Raw genomic sequence first — 26,613 nt, 5'->3', positions numbered from 1 at the left:
TCATTTCAGGAAGCCGTTAGCCTTCAGGCTAGCTGCCGTCAACCAACGTAACATCTAGCGTTAGCATCTGTCATTTCAGGAAGCCGTTAGCCTTCAGGCTAGCTGCCGTCAAACGACGTTTGGGGAGTCTTTTCTCAAACACAGGCACAGATTTTTCTACCTGAAGTGGGTGATTTACAAAGTATATTCCCTTTGTAATTCTGAGATGCACTTGCCGACTGAGCCATTGCTGTTACCGTCTGTCAGACAATGGGCAGACTGTTGTGAAAGGGCACACCCTTCTGACCACCGATTGAGTCACTGACTCCCTCTCTAACACATTGTCAATATGTCTTTCTGGCTCTGTGCTGTCTCCCCCCCTCTGTCTCTCTCCCTCTCTCTTGCTCTCTCCCTCCTCTGTCTCTCCTGTCTCTGTCTCTCCCCCTCTGTCTCTCCCCCTCTGTCTCTCCCTTCTCTGTCTCTCCCTTCTCTGTGTCTCCCACCTCTGTCTCTCCACCTCTGTCTCTCCCTCTGTCTCTCCCTCCTCTGTCTCTCCCCCTCTGTCTCTCCCTCCTCTGTCTCTCCCCCTCTGTCTCTCCCTCCTCTGTCTCTCCACCTCTGTCTCTCCACCTCTGTCTCTCCCCCTCTGTCTCTCCCCTCTCTCTCCTCTCTCTTTTCTCTCTGACTCCTGTCTCTCTCCCTCCTCTGTCTCTCCTGTCTCTCTCCCTCTCTGTCTCTCCTGTCTCTCTCCCGCTCTCTTTTCTGTCTGACTCCTGCCTCTCTCCCTCCTCTGTCTCTCCTGTCTCTCTCCCTCCTCTGTCTCTCTTGCTCTCTCCCTTCTCTGTCTCTCCTGTCTCTCTCCCTCTCATACACATAAAACCCCAAACTCAAACAAATTGTCACATTGGTAAACACACCAACACAACCTTGTGGCAGAGGGTGTTGTGGTGGGAGAGTTAGAGAATAATGGTTGAAATGACATGATGGTTGATATAGAGTCAACAACAGGCAGCTAGACAGAGAGGCTTACAACAGGCAGATAGACAGAGAGGCTGACAACAGGCAGATAGACAGAGAGGCTGACAACAGGCAGATAGACAGAGAGGCTGACAACAGACAGAGAGGCTGACAACAGGCAGATAGACAGAGAGGCTGACAACAGGCAGATAGACAGAGAGGCTGACAACAGGCAGATAGACAGAGAGGCTGACAACAGGCAGATAGACAGAGAGGCTGACAACAGGCAGAGAGGCTGACAACAGACAGAGAGGCTGACAACATGCAGATAGACAGAGAGGCTGACAACATGCAGATAGACAGAGAGGCTGACAACAGGCAGATATGCAGAGAGGCTGACCACAGGCAGATAGACAGAGAGGCTGACCACAGGCAGATAGACAGAGAGGCTGACAACAGGCAGATAGACAGAGAGGCTGACCACAGGCACATATGCAGAGAGGCTGACCACAGGCAGATAGACAGAGAGGCTGACCACAGGCAGATAGACAGAGAGGCTGACCACAGGCAGATAGACAGAGAGGCTGACAACAGGCAGATAGACAGAGAGGCTGACAACAGGCAGATAGACAGAGAGGCTGACAACAGGCAGATAGACAGAGAGACTGACAACAGGCAGAGAGGCTGACAACAGGCAGATAGACAGAGAGGCTGACAACAGGCAGATAGACAGAGAGGCTGACAACAGGCAGATAGACAGAGAGGCTGACAACAGGCAGATAGACAGAGAGGCTGACAACAGGCAGATAGACAGAGAGGCTGACAACAGGCAGAGAGGCTGACAACAGACAGAGAGGCTGACAACATGCAGATAGACAGAGAGGCTGACAACATGCAGATAGACAGAGAGGCTGACAACAGGCAGATATGCAGAGAGGCTGACCACAGGCAGATAGACAGAGAGGCTGACCACAGGCAGATAGACAGAGAGGCTGACAACAGGCAGATAGACAGAGAGGCTGACAACATGCAGATAGACAGAGAGGCTGACAACATGCAGATAGACAGAGAGGCTGACAACAGGCAGATATGCAGAGAGGCTGACCACAGGCAGATAGACAGAGAGGCTGACCACAGGCAGATAGACAGAGAGGCTGACCACAGGCAGATAGACAGAGAGGCTGACCACAGGCAGATAGACAGAGAGGCTGACCACAGGCAGATAGACAGAGAGGCTGACCACAGGCAGATAGACAGAGAGGCTGACCACAGGCACATATGCAGAGAGGCTGACAACAGGCAGATAGACAGAGAGGCTGACCACAGGCAGATAGACAGAGAGGCTGACCACAGGCAGATAGACAGAGAGGCTGACAACAGGCAGATAGACAGAGAGGCTGACCACAGGCAGATAGACAGAGAGGCTGACAACAGGCAGATAGACAGAGAGGCTGACCACAGGCAGATAGACAGAGAGGCTGACAACAGGCAGATAGACAGAGAGACTGACAACAGGCAGAGAGGCTGACAACAGGCAGATAGACAGAGAGGCTGACAACAGGCAGATAGACAGAGAGGCTGACAACAGGCAGATAGACAGAGAGGCTGACAACAGGCAGATAGACAGAGAGGCTGACAACAGGCAGATAGACAGAGAGGCTGACAACAGGCAGATAGACAGAGAGGCTGACAACAGGCAGATAGACAGAGAGGCTGACAACAGGCAGATAGACAGAGAGACTGACCACAGGCAGATAGACAGAGAGGCTGACAACAGGCAGATAGACAGAGAGGCTGACAACAGGCAGATAGACAGAGAGGCTGACAACAGGCAGATATGCAGAGAGGCTGACCACAGGCAGATAGACAGAGAGGCTGACAACAGGCAGATATGCAGAGAGGCTGACCACAGGCAGATAGACAGAGAGGCTGACCACAGGCAGATAGACAGAGAGGCTGACCACAGGCAGATAGACAGAGAGGCTGACAACAGGCAGATAGACATAGATAGACAGAGACTGATGGATCGGCTAAACACACAGATGAGACTGACAGGGAGGCATAGAGGGATAGGAAAGCACAGTGAGGGGGGGGGGGGGGTCTGGTCTTAGAAGACACACACACACACACACACACACACACACACACACACACACACACACACACACACACACACACACACACACACACACACACACTGGTCTTCGAAGAAGCAGCCAGCTGCCGTCTGAGGCTCGGAGGCCCTGTTGCTGCTCCAGCTGGTCCAGCCGAAGGGGACACGTTTCCCAGACACCCACAAAGCCTGGGGTCGGGGTCACGGGGTCACCCTGGGGGAGAGAGGGTGGAGGTAAACTAAACACAAGCCAAACCTGAAACGTCTCTCTCTTTCAGGAAGGGAAAGAAGTGAAAGGCTCTAAACTAGGACCCAAGAGACAGACCACTTCTAAGTAGAACCAGGTTGGACAGAGAGGCAGAGGGAAACAGAGGAACAGAGGGGGGGAGAGAGAGAGAAAATATTGAGAGAGAGAGAAAGATGGAGGGAGGGTAAGAGAGAGAAAGAGTGGAGGTGAAGTACAGATAGAGGGGGAATGGTGGAGAGGAGAGACCGGAGAGGGGAGGAAAGAAGAGGGAGGAGGGGAGAGAGAGAGAGAGAGAGAAGGGGGTAGGACAGAACAGAAAGGTTTTCCCCAGCCCAATAGGTTGTTGGAGGAGGAGAGAGAGAGAGCGACGGAGAGAGAGACGGAGGGGGGAGTAGAACAGAACGTTCCCCCCAGTACAACTCAGTAGGTTGTTGTGCAACAGTCCGTGTCAGGTTACTTCAGGGCCCCAGGGCCTCCCGAGTGCCGTCAGTCACCGCGTGTTTCACAACGTAGGCCTTGGATTAGGAGCAGAGAGGCCTCACACACACACACACACACACACACACACACACACACACACACACACACACACACACACACACACACACACACACACACACACACACACACACACACACACACACAGGGTCATGCATGAATGAGTGAACAGACACACACACACACACACATATGCTCAAACGCTCTATAAACACACACAAGCACCCATATGCAATGACGCACACACACTGGATTGTGTTTCATTCTATCCGATGGCTCTGGTGTTTGGGCTAAGAGGGTCGGAGGGCTACACAGAGAAGGGACTCCCGAGGGGCGCAGTGGTCTAAGACCCGGCTTCTCAGTGCAGGAGACGTCCAGGCTGCATCACAACCGGCTGTGATTGGGAGTCCCGTAGGGCGACGCATAATTGTCCCAGCGTTGTCCGGGTTTGACCGGGGTAGGCCGTCACTGTAAATAAGAATTTGTTATTAACTAACTGTGGTGCTGATGTTTAGGCCGAGGTATGTATAGTTTTTTTGTGTGCTCTAGGGCAACGGTGTCTAGATGGAATTTGTGGTCCTGGCGACTGGACCTTTTTTGGAACACCATTATTTTGGTCTTACTGAGATTTACTGTCAGGGCCCAGGTCTGACAGAATCTGTGCAGAAGATCTAGGTGCTGCTGTAGGCCCTCCTTGGTTGGTGACAGAAGCACCAGATCATCAGCAAACAGTAGACATTTGACTTCGGATTCTAGTAGGGTGAGACCGGGTGCTGCAGACTGTTCTAGTGCCCGCGCCAATTCGTTGATATATATGTTGAAGAGGGTGGGGCTTAAGCTGCATCCCTGTCTCACCCCACGACCCTGTGTGAAGAAATGTGTGTGTGTTTTGCCAATTTTAACCGCACACTTGTTGTCTGTGTACATGGATTTTATGATGTCGTATGTTTTTCCCCCAACACCACTTTCCATCAATTTGTATAGCAGACCCTCATGCCAAATTGAGTCGAAGGCTTTTTTGAAATCAACAAAGCATGAGAAGACTTTGCCTTTGTTTTGGTTTGTTTGGTTGTCAATTAGGGTGTGTAGGGTGAATACATGGTCTGTTGTACGGTAATTTGGTAAAAAGCCAATTTGACATTTGCTCAGTACATTGTTTTCATTGAGGAAATGTACGAGTCTGCTGTTAATGATAATGCAGAGTATTTTCCCAAGGTTACTGTTGACGCATATTCCACGGTAGTTATTGGGGTCAAATTTGTCTCCACTTTTGTGGATTGGGGTGATCAGTCCTTGGTTCCAAATATTGGGGAAGATGCCAGAGCTAAGGACGATGTTAAAGAGTTTTAATATAGCCAATTGGAATTTGTTGTCTGTATATTTGATCATTTCATTAAGGATACCATCAACACCACAGGCCTTTTTGGGTTGGAGGGTTTTTATTTTGTCCTGTAACTCATTCAAGGTAATTGGAGAATCCAGTGGGTTCTGGTAGTCTTTAATAGTTGATTCTAGGATTTGTATTTGATCATGTATATGTTTTTGCTCTTTATTCTTTGTTATAGAGCCAAAAAGATTGGAGAAGTGGTTTACCCATACATCTCCATTTTGGATAGATAATTCTTCGTGTTGTTGTTTGTTTAGTGTTTTCCAATTTTCCCAGAATTGGTTAGAGTCTATGGATTCTTCAATTACATTGAGCTGATTTCTGACGTGCTGTTCCTTCTTTTTCCGTAGTGTATTTCTGTATTGTTTTAGTGATTCGCCATAGTGAAGGCGTAGACTCAGGTTTTCCGGGTCTCTATGTTTTTGGTTGGACAGGTTTCTCAATTTATTTCTTAGATTTTTGCATTCTTTATCAAACCATTTGTCATTGTTGTTCATTTTCTTTGGTTTTCTATTTGAGATTTTTAGATTTGATAGGGAAGCTGAGAGGTCAAATATACTGTTAAGATTTTCTACTGCCAAGTTTACACCTTCACTATTGCAGTGGAACGTTTTACCCAGGAAGTTGTCTAAAAGGGATTGAATTTGCTGTTGCCTAATTGTTTTTTGGTAGGTTTCCAAACTGGATTCCTTCCATCTATAGCATTTCTTAATGTTACTCAGTTCCTTTGGCTTTGATGCCTCATGATTGAGTATTGCTCTGTTCAAGTAGACTGTGATTTTGCTGTGGTCTGATAGGGGTGTCAGTGGGCTGACTGTGAACGCTCTGAGAGACTCTGGGTTGAGGTCAGTGATAAAGTAGTCTACAGTGCTACTGCCAAGAGATGAGCTATAGGTGTACCTACCATAGGAGTCCCCTCGAAGCCTACCATTGACTATGTACATACCCAGTGTGCGACAGAGCTGCAGGAGTTGTGACCCGTTTTTGTTGGTTATGTTGTCATAGTTGTGCCTAGGTGGGCATATGGGGGAGGGAATGCTGTCACCTCCAGGTAGGTGTTTGTCCCCCTGTGTGCTGAGGGTGTCAGGTTCCTGTCCAGTTCTGGCATTTAGGTCGCCACAGACTAATACATGTCCCTGGGCCTGGAAATGATTGATTTCCCCCTCCAGGATGGAGAAGCTGTCTTCATTAAAGTATGGGGATTCTAGTGGGGGGATATAGGTAGCACACAGGAGGACATTTTTCTCTGTTAAGATAATTTCCTTTTGAATTTCTAGCCAAATGTAAAATGTTCCTGTTTTGATTAATTTAATGGAGTGAGTTAGGTCTGCTCTATACCAAATTAGCATTCCCCCTGAGTCCCTTCCCTGTTTCACACCTGGTAGTTTGGTGGATGGGACTACCAGCTCTCTGTAACCTAGAGGGCAACCAGTGGGTCCGTCTCCTCTATACCATGTTTCTTGCAGGATGACAATGTCTGCATTACCGATTTCTTTGGTGAAGTCCGGGTTCCTGCTCTTTAGGCCAAAGGCAGATGACCTCAGACCTTGGATATTCCAGGATGATATAGTGAAGGCTTTTTGTTCCATAAAGTGTCCAATGTTGTTGGTCGGGGTTCTCTCTCTCTCTCTTGTCTCTCTGGTGAAGAAGGCCTTTATAGATGGTGTTTACATTTTGTGGAGACCTCTCTCTCTTTCTCTCTCTATCTCTCTCTCTCTCTCTCTCTCTCTCTCTCTCTCTCTTTCTCTCTCTTTCTCTCTCTTTCTCTCTCTTTCTCTCTCTTTCTCTCTCTCTCTCTCTCTCTTTCTCTCTCTCTCTCTCTCAATTTAAGGGCTTTATTGGTATGGGAAGTGTATGTTTACATTGCCAAAGCAATTGGAATAGATAATAAGCAAAAGTGAAATAAACAATAAAAAATAACAGTAAACATTACACTCACACAGTGTCACGTTCCTGACCTGTTTTCCTTGTTTTTGTATGTGTTTAGTTGGTCAGGGGGTGAGTTGGGGTGGGCATTCTATGTTATGTGTTTCTATGTTTAGGTTCATTGTCTATTGGCCTGATATGGTTCTCAATCAGGGACAGGTGTTTTACGTTTCCTCTGATTGAGAACCATATTAAGGTAGGCTGTTCTCACTGTTTGTTTTGTGGGTGATTGTCTTCCGTGTCTGTTTATTTACCACACGGGACTGTTTCGTTTGGTTAGTCTGTTCCTGTTCGTGCGTTCTTCGTGTTATATTGTACGTTCTCATGTTCAGGTCTGTCTACGTTGTTTTGTAGTTATTCTAGTGTATTTCGTGTCAGTGTTCGTCTTGTTTAATAAATTCATTATGTCTTCATACAACGCTGCGTTTTGGTCCGATCCCTACTCCTCCTCTTCAGACGAAGAGGAGGAGAACAGACGTTACACACAGGTTCCAAAATAATAAAGACATTTCAAATGTCATATTATGTCTATATACAGTGTTGTAATGATGTGCAAAATAAATCAACATAAATAAAGCAGCAGGATGGAGAGAGGGAGGAAAGAGCCAGTACAGGAGTTAAAGGAAGGAGAGGAGAGGAGAGGAGGAGAGGAGAGGAGAGGAGATGAGGGGGAGGGGAGAAGAGAAGGAGAGGAGAAGGAGAATGAGAGCAGAGCAACGGCTTCTGTGTAGAAGATCATCTGAGGTCAGTCAGACTAGAACACGGAGGGAAAAGAGAGATGAAGAGAGGGGGAGGGTGTCGTATCCACGTCATTGTGTGGAAACCACAGCTCTTCTTTTAGAAGGGATCTAGCAGACACCTTTATTGTATTTCTTCTCTTCCCTGCTTTATCTCTGCTTGTGACATCAGAGCGCTGCCCTGCTTTATCTCTGCTTGTGACATCAGAGCGCTGCCCTGCTTTATCTCTGCTTGTGACATCAGAGCGCTGCCCTGCTTTATCTCTGCTTGTGACATCAGAGCGCTGCCCTGCTTTATCTCTGCTTGTGACATCAGAGCGCTGCCCTGCTTTATCTCTGCTTGTGACATCAGAGCGCTGCCCTGCTTTATCTCTGCTTGTGACATCAGAGCGCTGCCCTGCTTTATCTCTGCTTGTGACATCAGAGCGCTGCCCTGCTTTATCTCTGCTTGTGACATCAGAGCGCTGCCCTGCTTTATCTCTGCTTGTGACATCAGAGTGCTGCCCTGCTTTATCTCTGCTTGTGACATCAGAGCGCTGCCCTGCTTTATCTCTGCTTGTGACATCAGAGTGCTGCCCTGCTTTATCTCTGCTTGTGACATCAGAGTGCTGCCCTGCTTTATCTCTGCTTGTGACATCAGAGCGCTGCCCTGCTTTATCTCTGCTTGTGACATCAGAGCGCTGCCCTGCTTTATCTCTGCTTGTGACATCAGAGCGCTGCCCTGCTTTATCTCTGCTTGTGACATCAGAGCGCTGCCCTGCTTTATCTCTGCTTGTGACATCAGAGCGCTGCCCTGCTTTATCTCTGCTTGTGACATCAGAGCGCTGCCCTGCTTTATCTCTGCTTGTGACATCAGAGTGCTGCTACAGTGCTACATAGATTCTATTCCATTAGCGACGTTTTGTCTCTGTTTTGAGAAAGCGACATTCTGGCACAAGGCTGGCTTTCCCATTGAAGCTAAAGGACAAAGGAAGGAGAGACGGGGCCTTGGGTCGGGCCGGGTCTGCTCTGTCAACCGAAAAGATTCTGCCTGAGTTAGTCAACATTTTCCTGCTCTCTTTTTCTCTCTTTCCTTTCACAATTGTGTGTGTGTGTGTGTGTTGTTTCTGTGTGTGTGTGTTGTTAATGTATGTTGTGTTGTTTCTGTATGTTGTGTTGTTTCTGTGTGTGTGTGTGTGTTGTTAGGCCGATAATGATCAAAATCCAGAAAAGAGCTGTTAAATTCTACAACCACCTAAAAGGAAGCGATTCCCAAACCTTCCATAACAAATCCGTCACCTACAGAGAGATGAACCTGGAGAAGAGTCCCCTAAGCCAGTTGTTCCCAAACATTTATAGTCCCGTACCCCTTCAAACATTCAACCTCCAGCTGCGTACCCCCTCTAGCACCAGGGTCAGCACACTCTCAAATGTTGTTTTTTGCCATCATTGTAAGCCTGCCACACACACACTATACCATACATTTATGAAACATAAGAATGAGTGTGAGTTTTTGTCACAACCCGGCTCGTGGGAAGTGATAAAGAGCTCTTATAGGACCAGGCCACAAATAATAATAATATAATAATAATATAATAATAATCAATAATTTTTCTCTTTCTTTAGCCATCTTACATATAAAACCTTATTTGTTCATCAAAAGTGGTGAATAACTCACCACAGGTGTCACGACTCCCACTGAAGTCGGCGTGTCTCCTTGTTCGTTCGGCGATCAGCGTCACCGGCTTTCTAGCCATCGCCGCTCCATTTCTCATATGTCCATTTGTTTTGTCTTGTTCCATTACACACCTGGTTTTCATTCCATAATTACTGCATATATTTAGTCCTCAGTTCCCCTCCATGTCGTTGTGTGTAATTGTTTATTGTGATGTGGATGTTGTCAGGCGCTATACTTTCGCCATGTTCCGTGTTTTTGGCACGTTGTTGTTCTTATGTGCTGTCATTTTTGGACGGGAATTAAAGTGCGCCTGTTTATTACACTCTGCTCTCCTGCAGCTGACTTCCCCTCCCGTACACCCCCCTGACAACAGGTTAATGAAGGGTGTGCTTGAATGGATGCACATCACTCTGTAATGTAGGGTTGTATTGAAGAGAGTCTCAGTATCTGGTGCTTTAGTACGTGTCTTGCTACTCGAAAGTCGACTTTATTCTCGCTCCAAAAACTCCTGTGGCTTATTTTTCAAATTGTCATGTTTTGTTTCTAAATGTCTGCGCAAAGGTGAAGGTTACCCGCGAGCGAGTAACGGTTAATGTGATTGGATGTTAATTATTTCACTAGGCTACCTGTATTTGACATTGTGTTGTTATTTCGCTGTATAGCCCCGTTACAAAATATAAATGTACTGTTTGAATTTTTTTTTTTTTTAAATGTGAATCACATTTTTATTTGGCGTACCCCCGATGACATTGCGTGTACCCCCAGTTTAGGAATACCTGCCCTAAGCAGGCTGGTCCTGGGGCTCTGTTCACAAACTGACCCCACAGAGACACAGGACAGCAACACAATTAGACCCAACCAAATCATGAGAAAACAAAAAGATCATTACTTGGCACATTGGAAAGAATTAACAAAAAAACAGAGCAAACTAGAATGCTATTTGGCCCTAAACAGAGAGTACACAGTGGCAGAATACCTGACCACTGGGACTGACCCAAACTTAAGGAAAGCTTTGACTATGTACAGACTCAGTGAGCATAACCTTGCTATTGAGAAATGCTGCCGTAGGCAGACCGGGCTCTCAAGCGAAGACAAGCTATGTGCACACTGCCCACAAAATGAGGTGGAAACTGAGCTACACTTCCTAACCTCCTGCCAAATGTATGACCATATTAGAGACACATATTGCCCTCAGATTACACAATCTCTCATGTCTATTGGGTGAAATACCAGCAAGATGTGTGACATGTTGCCACAAGAAAAGGGTTTACCAGTGAAGAACAAACACCATTGTAAATACAACCCATATTTATGTTTATTTATCTTCCCCTTTGCACTTTAACTATTTGCATATTGTTACAACACTGTATATAGACATAATATGACATTTTAAATGCTTGTGAGTGTAATGTTTACTGTTCATTATCTATTTCACTTGCTTTTTAATTAGAGAGCCCGAGAGAGAGAGAGAGAGAGAGAGAGAGAGAGAGAGAGCCCGAAAGAGAGCCCGAGAGAGAGAGAGAGAGAGAGAGAGAGAGAGAGAGAGAGAGAGAGAGAGAGAGAGAGAGAGAGAGAGAGAGAGAGAGAGAGAGAGAGAGAGAGAGAGAGAGAGAGAGAGAGAGAGAGAGAGAGAGAGAGAGAGAGAGAGAGAGAGAGAGAGAGAGAGAGAGAGAGCCCCCTGAGACAGGTGGATAGGCTGTAAAGGGAGAATGTCCATCTGGAACCTATTGTTCCCCTCTGCTTCACACCTCCTGTCAACACACACACTCTGGTTCTCACACACACACACACACTAACTGACCAGTACACACACACACATACTGCCCCCCCCCAACACACACACACCCCCCGACACACACACACACACACACACACACACTGGTTCTCACACACTAACTGACCAGTACAGACTGTTGATTGAGTAACGGTGGGAGGAAGAGGAACAGCCATCTGTTGATTGAGTAACGGTGGGAGGAAGAGGCCAACCACAGTGACGTTGGCTGATCAACAGTTTCCATATCACCCTCATGGGAAAGCGACTTCCTCATCAATCAGGTGTTTTATTTCAACAGGATCTTACTGTACTCCCCCAGAACTCCTCTGTCTCATCAGCCAGTCAGTCAGTTCACCACGTCCACCATGTAATGGCTGAAGAGCAGGTTAATGAACAGCCATGGTCATTATCAACAGCGAGCTTCCCCTACCCCTAGGAGACTCATCAGAGACACCTCCCCTACCCCTAGGAGACTCATCAGAGACACCTCCCCTACCCCTAGGAGACTCATCAGAGACACCTCTCCTCCCCTTCCCCTAGGAGACTCATCAGAGACACCTCTCCTCCCCTTCCCCTAGGAGACTCATCAGAGACACCTCTCCTCCCCTCCCCCTAGGAGACTCATCAGAGACACCTCTCCTCCCCTTCCCCTAGGAGACTCATCAGAGACACCTCTCCTCCTCTACCCCTAGGAGACTCATCAGAGTCACCACTCCTCCCCTACCCCTAGGAGACTCATCAGAGACACCTCTCCTCCCCTACCCCTAGGAGACTCATCAGAGACACCTCTCCTCCACTACCCCTAGGAGACTCATCAGAGACACCTCTCCTCCCCTACCCCTAGGAGACTCATCAGAGACACCTCTCCTCCCCTACCCCTAGGAGACTCATCAGAGACACCTCTCCTCCCCTTCCCCTAGGAGACTCATCAGAGACACCACTCCTCCCCTACCCCTAGGAGACTCATCAGAGACACCTCGCCTCCCCTACCCCTAGGAGACTCATCAGAGACACCTCTCCTCTCCTACCCCTAGGAGACTCATCAGAGACACCTCTCCTCCACTACCCCTAGGAGACTCCCCAGAGACACCTCTCCTCTCCTACCCCTAGGAGACTCATCAGAGACACCTCTCCTCCACTACCCCTAGGAGACTCATCAGAGACACCTCTCCTCCCCTACCCCTAGGAGACTCATCAGAGACACCTCTCCTCCACTACCCCTAGGAGACTCATCAGAGACACCTCTCCTCCCCTACCCCTAGGAGACTCATCAGAGACACCTCTCCTCCTCTACCCCTAGGAGACTCATTAGAGACACCTCTCCTCCACTACCCCTAGGAGACTCATCAGAGACACCTCTCCTCCACTACCCCTAGGAGACTCATCAGAGACACCTCTCCTCCTATACCCCTAGGAGACTCATCAGAGACACCTCTCCTCCTATACCCCTAGGAGACTCATCAGAGACACCTCTCCTCCCCTACCCCTAGGAGACTCATCAGAGACACCTCTCCTCCCCTACCCCTAGGAGACTCATCAGAGACACCTCCCCTACCCCTAGGAGACTCATCAGAGACACCTCTCCTCCCCTACCCCTAGGAGACTCATCAGAGACACCTCTCCTACCCCTAGGAGACTCATCAGAGACACCTTTCCTCCCCTACCCCTAGGAGACTCATCAGAGACACCTCTCCTCCTATACCCCTAGGAGACTCATCAGAGACAGCTCTCCTCCCCTTCCCCTAGGAGACTCATCAGAGACACCTCTCCTCTCCTACCCCTAGGAGACTCATCAGAGACACCTCTCCTCCCCTACTCCTAGGAGACTCATCAGAGACACCTCTCCTCCCCTTCCCCTAGGAGACTCATCAGAGACACCTCTCCTACCCCTAGGAGACTCATCAGAGACACCTCTCCTCCCCTTCCCCTAGGAGACTCATCAGAGACACCTCTCCTCCCCTTCCCCTAGGAGACTTATCAGAGACACCTCTCCTCTCCTTCCCCTAGGAGACTCATCAGAGACACCTCTCCTCCCCTTCCCCTAGGAGACTCATCAGAGACACCTCTCCTCCCCTTCCCCTAGGAGACTCATCAGAGACACCTCTCCTCCCCTACCCCTAGGAGACTCAGAGACACCTCTCCTCCCCTACTCCTAGGAGACTCATCAGAGACACCTCTCCTCCCCTACTCCTAGGAGACTCATCAGAGACATCTCTCCTCCCCTACTCCTAGGAGACTCATCAGAGACACCTCTCCTCCCCTACTCCTAGGAGACTCATCAGAGACACCTCTCCTCCACTACTCCTAGGAGACTCATCAGAGACACCTCTCCTCCCCTACTCCTAGGAGACTCAGAGACACCTCTCCTCCCCTACTCCTAGGAGACTCATCAGAGACACCTCTCCTCCCCTACCCCTAGGAGACTCATCAGAGACACCTCTCCTCCCCTACCCCTAGGAGACTCATCAGAGACACCTCTCCTCCCCTACTCCTAGGAGACTCATCAGAGACAGGCTCCACATTACATACTAACACCTGGGATTATAGTTAACTAGGTGATGAAGAGGTAGAGATGGGTGTAGTGTGTATGTTGATGTTGTATATACAGGACATCTTTGTAAAAGAGACAGAGGTCTCAGTATGTCTTCCCTGTAAAAAAAGACAGAAGGAAAAACAAACAGAACGAGTTGGGTGGGTTTTACGATCCACCGTTAAAATGAGTCCATATTCATTTGGGAACTTTGGGTAACCTGAGCGTAGTGGATTTGGAGGGTAACGTAATCTGTGGCGACATGTTCTAAGAACCGGTTCTCAACAAGGAACCTTTGTGGAACTAGAAGGCTCAGGGGGCGAGCTGGAACAGTCCCTCAGTAGCGATGGAGGCTGCTGAGGGGAGGACGGATCAGAATAATGTCCGGAACAGAGCGAATGGAATGGCTTCAAACACCTGGAAACCATGGAAACCATGTGTTAGATGTGTTTGATACCATTCCACTGATTCTGCTCCAGTCATTACCACGAGTCTGTCCTCCCCAATTAAGGTGCCACTAGCCTCCTGTGCTCAGTAGGTGGTACATTTACATTTAAGTCATTTAGCAGACGCTCTTATCCAGAGCGACTTACAAATTGGTGCATTCACCTTATGATATCCAGTGGAACAACCACTTTACAATAGTGCATCTAACTCTTTACCCAGCTGGTCACTGTTTACCTTCACAGCAACCTGTTATTAAGTCACCTTCAACCCTCTGTAGACACACACACACACACACACACACACAGACACCTGACTTGCTCACCCCCCACCCAAACCAAAACACACACCAGACTTTCCATGAGCCACTATACCCCCACTTACTCAGACAAACACACACACCCCCCCAACAACCCCCCCAGCCTGCCCTCTTCCCAGTGGCCTTGGGGAAGGGGCTGGAGAGGTGGATATTATCCCTCAGATGAAAGGAGAACAGTGTTTCTCCTCCCTTCAAAGAGAGGAGCGTCCGCAGGTACAAAAGACACACTGACAGGGTGGATAGTTGTTATCCCTCTGGCTGCACCTCTGTGATAAGCCTCGGCCCTGTTCATCCGTGCACACCCGTTCAGGTACTCCCTCCCTGTTTCAGTCCCTTATCCTCCGCTTGGTGCCTAATGAACACAGCCCTCTCTGTCTTCATTAGAGACTATAGAAGGTGATTACAGGACATTGACGCGGTCTATCACAGGACGGAAACTCGAAGGGGAAGGTGTGTGGGGACACGGCTGTCTTGTCTCGTCATCACAATCGATTCAGCTAATCAGAATCATTGATTGTGTCGACGGCGATACTATTCTCCGTCTCTTCTTACGTGCACGTTGTGAACGGCTCTGTGCAAACGATAGCGAGAGCTCAACACGTTATTTTAAAATGTTCATGTGAAATATTAAGACGAGGGGCCCGGAGTTTATCCTTCCGGCCAGGAAAGACCCAGAGTCCAACACACACACACAGGGCCTTTCAACCAGACTGCGCCTGTACAGATTAATTTTGTATCGCTCAGAAAGATGGCAGGAATATGAGCATTTGTGATTTCAGACTTTTTTGTTATGATACTTATTACGGCTGAAGTATGCCCCGTATGTTTCTCTTCAAAGGTCATCCACCACTAGAGGTTTCTATCAGAATCCAGTCCCCCCGTGACTGTCCTCGTCCCAGCTGGTGGTTTGTCTGTCTCTGTGGAACTGAAAGAGCTCTGTTTCCTCTACAGTCTACTGAATCTCACATGATACTCCTGGGGTCAAGTGCTCATTTCTCTTTCAGAACCATTGTATCGTTTTATAGAGGAAAAAGACCTCCCGGCTCAGCCTTTAGTCCCCCCCCCACCCCCACACACACTTTTTCTCTCTCTCTCTCTCTCTCTCTCTCTCTCTCTCTCTCTCTCTCTCTCTCTCTCTCTCTCTCTCTCTCTCTCTCTCTCTCTCTCTCTCTCTCTCTCTCTCTCTCTCTCTCTCAATTCAATTCAAAGGGTCTCTCTCTCACACACACACACAATACCCTTGACTATGTGCCTCAAACAAACATCGCCAGGCCTGCTGCATTCAGGCACCTCTTTTGATGTCTGTGTGTCCCAGTCTGTCTCGGCCCCAGTGTGGGTCCCTCTTCTCTCTACCTTGGCATTGGCTGAATGGTCGTGCCACACGTTGCCCGTGGTTACCAAGCTCGTCTCTGATTGGACGGTTCCTGACCCTCCTCGGTTTGGCACCGATGTGTGGTGCCATACTAGGCCTGCTGGTTTGGGTGCTTTAAACCCATTAAACATCTCTATGGTTACCACTATCGATTCATCTTACATTTTGACAACTACACGCTTCCCTAAACTACTTTAATACTGTTGGTCATTAAATGTGTCTTTGTAGCTGTTTGGCTAACTGCATTTGGAAATACTTTAATTTGAGTTCAGGTCATTTGAGTTAGGGTTGAGTTCAGGTCATTTGAGTTAGTGTTGAGTTCAGGTCATTTGAGTTAGGGTTGAGTTCAGGTCATTTGAGTTAGGGTTGAGTTCAGGTCATTTGAGTTAGGATTGAGTTCAGGTCATTTGAGTTAGGCTTGAGTTCAGGTCATTTGAGTTAGGATTGAGTTCAGGTCATTTGAGTTAGGGTTGAGTTCAGGTCATTTGAGTTCGGGTTGAGTTCAGGTCATTTGAGTTAGTGTTGAGTTCAGGTCATTTGAGTTAGGGTTGAGTTCAGGTCAGAGGATGTGTGAATGTGTATAAGAGCTTATATTAACGTTGACTCTCGTGGGGAGAAGCTAGCTTGTCAATTAAAACCATACGAAAGTGTTCCCACATGCATTTATGTTCCTGTTTCAACCTCTCCACACTGAAACTACAATCTTAGTACCATTTCCTACTCTTTTCATGATGTAGTCATGTGCCTGGTTCCTCTCTAGGTTTCTTCCTTCCAGGGACTTTGTCCTGTCCACTATGCTTATGCTTGCTCTTTAGTGTCTAGACTAGTTTACTGTGAAGCCCTTTGTGACAACTGCCGCTGGAAAAATACATTAGTTTGATTGATTGATTGATTGATAGTCGTACTAACCCCAGCATCTCCCCCTGCAGGTATGATCCGGCCGGTGCGCCGTAGCTTCTACGACCCCACGTCGGCGCCGGGCCAGGGTTGGCTGTGGGAGTGGGAGAACGACGTGGGCTCCTGGACCCAGTACGACACGGAGGTCGGCATCGCCATCCAGACGGCCCGGGACCGCCAGCAGCCCTGGCTGGACCTGGCGCCGCTGGGCTTCTGCTACCTGGTGGACCTGCAGGGCATGACCCAGATCAACAGGCAGACTCAGAAACAACGCAGGATACAGCGGAGGTCCGACGTGGCCTACCCACTGGTGTCAGGACCGGTACCCAGGAACGGAGCTGGAGGAGCGGGTCTGGCAGGAGCGTTACTGGGTGTTGGGGTGTCGGGCGTCAACGGAGGCGTGGTGTACCCAAGCGGCGGGCTGGCGACCATGCAGTCCCTCGCCGGGCAGCCGTGCTCCTGCCAGCAATGCATGCTGGTCTTTTGTGTGAAGCAGAGCACTGTGAGGTCATCGACGCACAAGTTGGGCCACCGGCCGAGTAAACCTCAGAGTAAACCACCCAGCCCCAAATCTGCCACCCTGGGGCGGGGCCAACTCAGGAGCTCCCCCGCTAGATCTGCCTACTCCAAAACCTTACCTCACGGACTCTCCATATCCCGGAACCAGTCCTCACCGCGACGGAATGCCGCCCTCTTCGCCCGCTCCCTCTCCCTCCTCAGCGCCCAAACGGGCACCCTCTCCATCTCCAACCGACCCCCTCCTCCCTCCCTCCCGCCCCCTCAGCCGCCCTCCTCCAATCAGGGCCGTCGTCCGTCCGCGCCGCCCCCCTCTCCCTCCGCCACGAGTCAACCGGTGCCCACCGCCACGCTCGTCACCCCGGCGACCGCCGTGACGTCACCGCCCTCGCCCGTGCCGTCCCCGTCGCCGCGGCCCATGGCGCCCCAGCGCGCGGCGGTGTGCTCTGCACCCCTGCCCCTGCGGTCCAGTCTGGCTGGGCTCAGCCGGCCCGCCCTGCAACGCATCGCCATGGCCCAGTCACGAGCCCTCATCGCCTCTGGGTGAGTGACACACACACACAATAACATACACACACACCACACACTGATGTGACTAGATACACACAAACACACACTGGTTGCCACGGGGAGTGAGATGGTTGGTTGTTGTTATGACTGAATGATTCTGGAGGATCTCATCTGGTTCTACTTGGTCTTTCATTATGGAAAACACTGTGTGGTTGAGATGGCTACACTCTTCTACTCTTTGGATGCTTTCGGAGTGAGACTTTAAGGGTAGACTTTGCTGGTGAGACTTTGCGGGTGAGTCTTTGCGGGTGAGTCTTTGCGGGTCAGTGGATCTGGGACTGTGTCTACTTGTGAGAGGGAGTGCGCATCTAACTCTCCCAGCAGCCCCTCTGACAGATGACCATCTGGGGACCAGAAAGAAAGGAGCGGTTGTGGAGGAATGGAGGGAGTGGAGGAATAAGGGGATAGAGGGATGAGGGGATAGAGGACTGAGGGGATGGAGGGATGAGGGGATAGAGGACTGAGGGGATGGAGGAATGAGGGGATGGAGGAATGAGGGGATAGAGGACTGAGGGGATGGAGGAATGAGGGGATGGAGGAATGAGGGGATAGAGGGATGAGGGGATAGAGGAATGAGGGGATAGAGGGATGAGGGGATAGAGGAATGAGGGGATGGAGGAATGAGGGGATGGAGGAATGAGGGGATAGAGGAATGAGGGGATGGAGGAATGAGGGGATAGAGGAATGAGGGGATAGAGGAATGAGGGGATGGAGGAATGAGGGGATGGAGGAATGAGGGGATAGAGGAATGAGGGGATGGAGGAATGAGGGGATAGAGGACTGAGGGGATGGAGGAATAAGGGGATAGAGGGATGAGGGGATAGAGGAATGAGGGGATAGAGGAATGAGGGGATGGAGGAATGAGGGGATGGAGGAATGAGGGGATAGAGGAATGAGGGGATGGAGGAATGAGGGGATAGAGGACTGAGGGGATGGAGGAATGGAGGGAGTGGAGGACTGAGGGGATGGAGGAATGAGGGGATGGAGGAATGAGGGGATAGAGGACTGAGGGGATGGAGGAATAAGGGGATAGAGGAATGAGGGGATAGAGGAATGAGGGGATGGAGGAATGAGGGGATAGAGGAATGAGGGGATGGAGGAATGAGGGGATAGAGGACTGAGGGGATGGAGGAATGAGGGGATAGAGGACTGAGGGGATGGAGGAATGAGGGGATGGAGGAATGAGGGGATGGAGGAATGAGGGGATAGAGGACTGAGGGGATGGAGGAATGAGGGGATAGAGGACTGAGGGGATGGAGGACTGAGGGGATGGAGGAATGAGGGGATAGAGGACTGAGGGGATGGAGGAATGAGGGGATAGAGGACTGAGGGGATGGAGGAATGAGGGGATGGAGGAATGAGGGGATGGAGGAATGAGGGGATAGAGGACTGAGGGGATGGAGGAATGAGGGGATAGAGGATTGAGGGGATGGAGGAATGAGGGGATAGAGGACTGAGGAGATGGAGGAATGGAGGGAGTGGAGGACTGAGGGGATGGAGGAATGAGGGGATAGAGGACTGAGGGGATAGAGGACTGAGGGGATGGAGGAATGAGGGGATAGAGGACTGAGGGGATGGAGGAATGAGGGGATAGAGGGATGAGGGGATGGAGGAATGGAGGGAGTGGAGGACTGAGGGGATGGAGGAATGAGGGGATGGAGGAATGAGGGGATAGAGGACTGAGGGGATAGAGGACTGAGGGGATGGAGGAATGAGGGGATAGAGGACTGAGGGGATGGAGGAATGAGGGGATAGAGGACTGAGGGGATGGAGGAATGGAGGGAGTGGAGGACTGAGGGGATGGAGGAATGAGGGGATGGAGGAATGAGGGGATAGAGGAATGAGGGGATGGAGGAATGAGGGGATAGAGGACTGAGGGGATGGAGGAATGAGGGGATAGAGGACTGAGGGGATGGAGGAATGAGGGGATGGAGGAATGAGGGGATGGAGGAATGAGGGGATAGAGGAATGAGGGGATAGAGGACTGAGGGGATGGAGGAATGAGGGGATAGAGGACTGAGGGGATGGAGGAATGAGGGGATGGAGGACTGAGGGGATGGAGGAATGAGGGGATAGAGGACTGAGGGGATGGAGGAATGAGGGGATGGAGGACTGAGGGGATAGAGGACTGAGGGGATGGAGGAATGAGGGGATGGAGGAATGAGGGGATGGAGGAATGAGGGGATAGAGGACTGAGGGGATGGAGGAATGAGGGGATAGAGGACTGAGGGGATGGAGGAATGAGGGGATGGAGGACTGAGGGGATAGAGGACTGAGGGGATGGAGGAATGAGGGGATGGAGGACTGAGGGGATGGAGGAATGAGGGGATAGAGGAATGAGGGGATGGAGGAATGAGGGGATAGAGGACTGAGGGGATGGAGGAATGAGGGGATAGAGGACTGAGGGGATGGAGGAATGAGGGGATGGAGGACTGAGGGGATAGAGGACTGAGGGGATGGAGGAATGAGGGGATGGAGGAATGAGGGGATAGAGGAATGAGGGGATGGAGGAATGAGGGGATGGAGGAATGAGGGGATAGAGGACTGAGGGGATGGAGGAATGAGGGGATAGAGGACTGAGGGGATGGAGGAATGAGGGGATGGAGGAATGAGGGGATGGAGGAATGAGGGGATAGAGGAATGAGGGGATAGAGGACTGAGGGGATGGAGGAATGAGGGGATAGAGGACTGAGGGGATGGAGGACTGAGGGGATAGAGGAATGAGGGGATGGAGGAATGAGGGGATAGAGGACTGAGGAGATGGAGGAATGGAGGGAGTGGAGGACTGAGGGGATGGAGGAATGAGGGGATAGAGGACTGAGGGGATGGAGGAATGAGGGGATAGAGGAATGAGGGGATGGAGGACTGAGGGGATGGAGGAATGAGGGGATGGAGGAATGAGGGGATAGAGGACTGAGGGGATGGAGGAATGAGGAGATGGAGGAATGAGGGGATAGAGGAATGAGGGGATGGAGGAATGAGGAGATGGAGGAATGAGGGGATAGAGGAATGAGGGGATGGAGGAATGAGGGGATAGAGGACTGAGGGGATGGAGGACTGAGGGGATGGAGGACTGAGGGGATGGAGGAATGAGGGGATAGAGGACTGAGGGGATGGAGGAATGAGGAGATGGAGGAATGAGGGGATAGAGGAATGAGGGGATGGAGGAATGAGGGGATGGAGGAATGAGGGGATAGAGGAATGAGGGGATAGAGGGATGAGGGGATAGAGGACTGAGGGGATGGAGGAATGAGGAGATGGAGGAATGAGGAGATGGAGGAATGAGGGGATAGAGGAATGAGGGGATGGAGGAATGAGGGGATGGAGGAATGAGGGGATGGAGGAATGGGGGGATGGAGGACTGAGGGGATGGAGGACTGAGGGGATGGAGGAATGAGGGGATGGAGGAATGAGGGGATAGAGGACTGAGGGGATAGAGGAATGAGGGGATGGAGGAATGAGGGGATAGAGGAATGAGGGGCTGGAGGAATGAGGGGATAGAGGAATGAGGGGATAGAGGAATGAGGGGATGGAGAAATGAGGGGATAGAGGAATGAGGGGATGGAGAAATGAGGGGATGGAGAAATGAGGGGATGGAGGAATGAGGGGATAGAGGAATGAGGGGATAGAGGAATGAGGGGATAGAGGCATGAGGGGATAGAGGAATGAGGGGATAGAGGAATGAGGGGATGGAGGAATGAGGGGCTGGAGGAATGAGGGGATAGAGGAATGAGGGGCTGGAGGAATGAGGGGATAGAGGAATGAGGGGATAGAGGAATGAGGGGATGGAGGAAGTGGAGAAATGAGGGGATAGAGGAATGAGGGGCTGGAGGAATGAGGGGCTGGAGGAATGAGGGGATAGAGGGAGTGGAGGAATGAGATGGGGAGTGGAGGAATGAGGGGATGGAGGGAGTGGAGGAATGAGGGGATGGAGGGAGGGGAGGAATGAGGGGATGGAGGGAGTGGAGGAATGAGGGGATGGAGGGAGTGGAGGAATGAGGGGATGGAGGGAGGGGAGGAATGAGGGGATAGAGGGAGTGTGAGAGAGGAGAGCTTGTCTTTCTGCACGCCAGAGGGTCTATGGCCTCCCTCCGTTTCTCTTTCCCCTCTCCCCCTCTCCCTCCGTCACTCTCTTTCCCCCTCTTCCCCCTTTCCCCTACACTCGCCCCCCCTCCAACTCTTCCTTCGCTCCGTCTCTCTCTCTCTTTGGGTTTCCCAGGACTCCTGTGTTCTGGGGGCCCATCCAGGGCTCTATTGTGTGCGCCCAAGCATTTCCACGGCAACCTTTGTGACCACATTGAGGCCTAGTCGGCATTAGCAACACAATGCCCGCCTCTGCAGTGGCCAGCCCGGGACGACAGGGTCTGGGCTGGGGGAGCCGTGAGGCGGGTAGGGGGGTTGGTTTGGGGAGTAGAGGGTTAGGGGCGGAGGAGGGGAGGTAGAGGGATATATGCATGGGGGGTGAAGGGATTTCTGGATAGTGGGGAGTGGGGGGGGGGTAGAAGGAAGACAAAAGCAGAAGCCACAGTCATCATTGTAATGCTCCGTCTCGCTCTGTCTTGAGGCTTTTGTCAAGGAGGATCTTGGGGGGTTGGGGAGCAAGAGAGACCTACATTAAGGGAGTTTGGGGGGGTAGACATAGCCAGCCAGACACAGACACAGACACTGTCAGAGGGAAGGAGGGGGGAGGGAGGGACAAAGGAACAACTCAGCAACTAGCAGAGATTGATCACAATCAGGCACAAGAAATCAGGCCAGGGAGGGAGGGAGGGAGGGAGGGAGGGAGGGAGAAATAGAGCAAACCTAGATTGTTGATTGTAATACGCAGAGCAGTGTTACGTTGTCTGTCAGTTGTCGCACACACACACACAAACACAAACACACACACACACACAGTTGTGAAATTGTTTCAAACCAAGGGGGACACACACAGAGAGAGTCAATGTTGATGTCCTCACAAAGCTGCAGGAATGTGTCTCTTTCTTCTAGTGGGGGAGTGTGAGAACGACAGAGTGAACACAGAAAGGGTGAGGAAGGGTTTCAGAGGCCTGAGTAAAGAGGACAGAGACAGTAACACCGTTACCTCACTGTATGGAGACATAATGACATGTTAAATGTCTCTATTTTGGAACTTGTGTGAGTCTAATACTTACTGTTCACTTTTTATTTATTTCACTTTTGTTTATCATTTCACTTGCTTTGGCAATGTAAACATATGTTTCCCATGCCAATTAAACCCTTAAATAGAATAGAATTGAATTGAAGAGAGAAAGAGAGCAAGGGTAATAGAAACTCTGCAAACCAAAAATAGATCACAATTGAAATCGATACAATGTGTTCATATGGCAACAGGTCCAGTATTTTGTAACTCAACAGGGTTCTGTTGCATTGACAGTGTCTGGCCTATAGGGGAGCTCTCTGCCACTTCAATAGACCACCCATCTACCGCTTTGTCTGGCTGGGATGCAGTCTTTATACAACCTATTGGTTAGCAATTTTCAAATGTATCAAACTTATGGAATAACAAACTGGCGTTTTAAAGGTGTGTGTGTGTGTGTGTGTGTGTGTGTGTGTGTGTGTGTGTGTGTGTGTGTGTGTGTGTGTGTGTGCGTGTGTGCGCATACTTACACACGAGTGTGTGAGAATGCTTGGGAGTTTGTTGCTCCCAAGGCTAAATCACTCGTTCTTCATGACTATCTGGGGACACAGGGAGGAGAGGAGGATGGAGGAGGTGGTGCAGGAGGGGAGGAGGAGGATGGAGAGGAAGAGAGATAACAAAGAAGGGAGGAGTGTGTGATGGAGTGGGGGTTAGGGTCACTAGGGGTCAAGAGGCTCTCCCACCCCACCCTCCTCTCTATTCTCCCCCACCCCACCCTCCTCTCTCTTCTCTCCCACCCCACCCTCCTCTCTCTCTTCTCACTCAACCTCCTCTCTCTTCTCTCCCACCCCACCCTCCTCTCTCTCTTCTCTCCTTCACCACCCCCTCCACTCTCTTCTCTCCCACCCCACCCTCCTCTCTCTCTTCCCTCCTCCACCACCCCCTCCACTCTCTTCTCTCCCACCCCACCCTCCTCTCTCTCTCTTCTCTTCCTCCTCCACCACCCCCTCTCCTCTCTCTTCTCTCCCACCCCACTCTCTCTTCTCTCCCCCACCCCACCCTCCTCTCTCTCTTCTCTCCTCCTCCACTCCAGACATTCTCCCTCCCCAGTCTCCCTGTCTGTCTGCCCCTCTCCCACTAAGACCGTAGATACACTAACAAACAACCCCAAAGAGAAATCAACTGTGCACTGCAATGCCAAAGACAACTAGTAAAGTATGTACACTGAGTGCACTAGGTTGACTAGTACAGTAGTCTTAGTAGATCTAGGATCAGCCTTCCTAAATCCTAACCTTAACCAAACTGATCTTAGATCAGGGTTTAGGAGCCACTGCATCCTGTTCAGAAGCAGGAAGTGTGATTCTCTGGGAACCTGAGTTTCTCACCCGGCTGAGATGCAGAGATGCTAATTCAAGTATATAATAATGTCATTATTAACTAATTAGCACAGGAGGTGTGTGAGTGAGAGTGTGAGAGTGAGTGAGTGAGTGAGTGAGAGATGGTAGGATATAAAGAAGGGAGAGGAATATACAGATTATACAACAGACAGACTCAGAGGGGAAGAAAGGCCTTGAAAAAGTAAGACCTCATCTGAGAAAAGAGGAACAGATGAATGAAAGAGAAAGACACAAATAGAGATATGGGTGAAGGACGTCGATAGAGGAGCGTGGGAAAGACATTCACTTCATTTGTTTCATCTGCGTTTTGGATACTGGGCTCCATGTAGTAAAGGCCCAGTGCAGATGTTTTTATCTCAATATCAAATCATTTCTGGATAACAATTAAGTACCTTACTGTGATTGGTTCAATGAAAATAGTAAAGAGCAATTTCTCAAGCAAGAGTTTTGCCTGGACTGTCTGGGAGTGGTCTGAGTGGGGAGGGGATGACTGAAAACAAGTTGTTATTGGCAGAGAGGTTTGGAACTCTCTTTCTTATTGGTCTTTACAAATGTACCACCTGCTGATGTCACCAAACAGCTCTTACACTAAAAGGGCATTGTCATCACTTTCACAAATTCTCAGTATTATTCCAACCTCGTAGCGTGGAGATATACACTGAGTGTACAAAACCTTAAGGACACCTTCCTGATATGGAGTCGTACCCCCTCCCCTTTGCCCTCAGAACAGACTCAATTCGTCAGGCATGGACTCTGCAAGGTGTCGAAAGCATTCCACAGGGATGCTGGCCCATGTTGACTCCAGTTGTGTTAAGCTGTCTGAATGTCCTTTGGGTGGTGGACCATTCATGATACACACAGGGAACTGTTAAGCGGGAAACACCCAGCAGCGTTGCAGTTCTTGACAAACTGGTGCGCCCGGCACCTACTACCAAACCCCATTCAAAGGCACTTAAATATTTTGTCTTGCCCGTTCACGCTCTGAAGGGCACACATACACAATCCATGTCTCAATTGTCTCAAGACTTAAAAATCTTTTTTTAACCTGACTCCTCCCCTTCATCTACACTGATTTGAAGTGGGTGTAACATGTGACATCAATAAGGGATCATAGCTTTCACCTGGATTCACCTGGTCAGTCTATGTCATGGAAAGAGCAGGTGTACTCAATGTTTTGTACACTCAGTGTATATCATTTTTGGAGGAATATCACGTTTTTGACTGCACCGAGCCTTTAAGGTCAAATGTGTTTGTGACTATGTACTGTAGGTGAAGCAGGCCATGTGTTTGTGCCTATGTACTGTAGGTGAAGCAGGCCATGTGTTAGTGCCTATGTACTGTAGGTGAAGCAGGCCATGTGTTTGTGCCTATGTACTGTAGGTGAAGCAGGCCATGTGTTTGTGCCTATGTACTGTAGGTGAAGCAGGCCATGTGTTTGTGCCTATGTACTGTAGGTGAAGCAGGCCATGTGTTAGTGCCTATGTACTGTAGGTGAAGCAGGCCATGTGTTTGTGCCTATGTACTGTAGGTGAAGCAGGCCATGTGTTAGTGCCTATGTACTGTAGGTGAAGGAGGCCATGTGTTTGTGCCTATGTACTATAGGTGAAGCAGCCATGTGTTAGTGCCTATGTACTGTAGGTGAAGGAGGCCATGTGTTAGTGCCTATGTACTGTAGGTGAAGCAGGCCATGTGTTAGTGCCTATGTACTGTAGGTGAAGCAGGCCATGTGTTTGTGCCTATGTACTATAGGTGAAGCAGCCATGTGTTAGTGCCTATGTACTGTAGGTGAAGCAGCCATGTGTTAGTGCCTATGTACTGTAGGTGAAGCAGGCCATGTGTTAGTGCCTATGTACTGTAGGTGAAGCAGGCCATGTGTTAGTGAAGAGCTCCTCTATTTAGGGCTTTGTGGAGGCCTACAACTGTGTGTGTAACTATCTGAGTGCAGACATGCTAGTGTGTGTCAGTGTGTCTGCGTCACAGGTGGTTGGTGGCACCTTAAATGGGGAGGACAAACTCCTGGTAATGACTGGTGCAGAATCAGTGGAATGGTATCAAACACATCTAACACATGGTTTCCATGGTTTCCAGGTGTTGATGCCATTCCGTTCGCTCCGTTCCGGACATTATTATGAGCCGTCCTCCCCTCAGCAGCCTCCACTGGTCTGAGTGGGTACATGTGTGTGTCAGTGTGTCTG

The 26,613-nt window shown here is 50.0% G+C and overlaps 1 protein-coding gene across 2 annotated transcripts in view; it reads left to right on the top strand.

Annotated features, from left to right (window-relative positions):
- Positions 1–26,613, top strand: part of LOC139579305 (E3 ubiquitin-protein ligase DTX4-like) — a 43,264-nt gene that overhangs the window by 4,702 nt on the left and 11,949 nt on the right. For both annotated transcript variants that reach the window (XM_071407861.1, XM_071407862.1), the window contains exon 3: positions 16,870–17,896. In XM_071407861.1, coding sequence (XP_071263962.1) covers positions 16,870–17,896 — 1,027 coding nt within the window. The remainder of the gene's footprint in view (positions 1–16,869; positions 17,897–26,613) is intronic.

This window comes from Salvelinus alpinus, chromosome 6 (genome assembly GCF_045679555.1).
Source record: "Salvelinus alpinus chromosome 6, SLU_Salpinus.1, whole genome shotgun sequence".
Lineage (NCBI taxonomy): Eukaryota > Metazoa > Chordata > Actinopteri > Salmoniformes > Salmonidae > Salvelinus > Salvelinus alpinus.
Note: the sequence above shows the minus strand (reverse complement) of the source record. Positions and strands in the feature narration are given on the sequence as shown.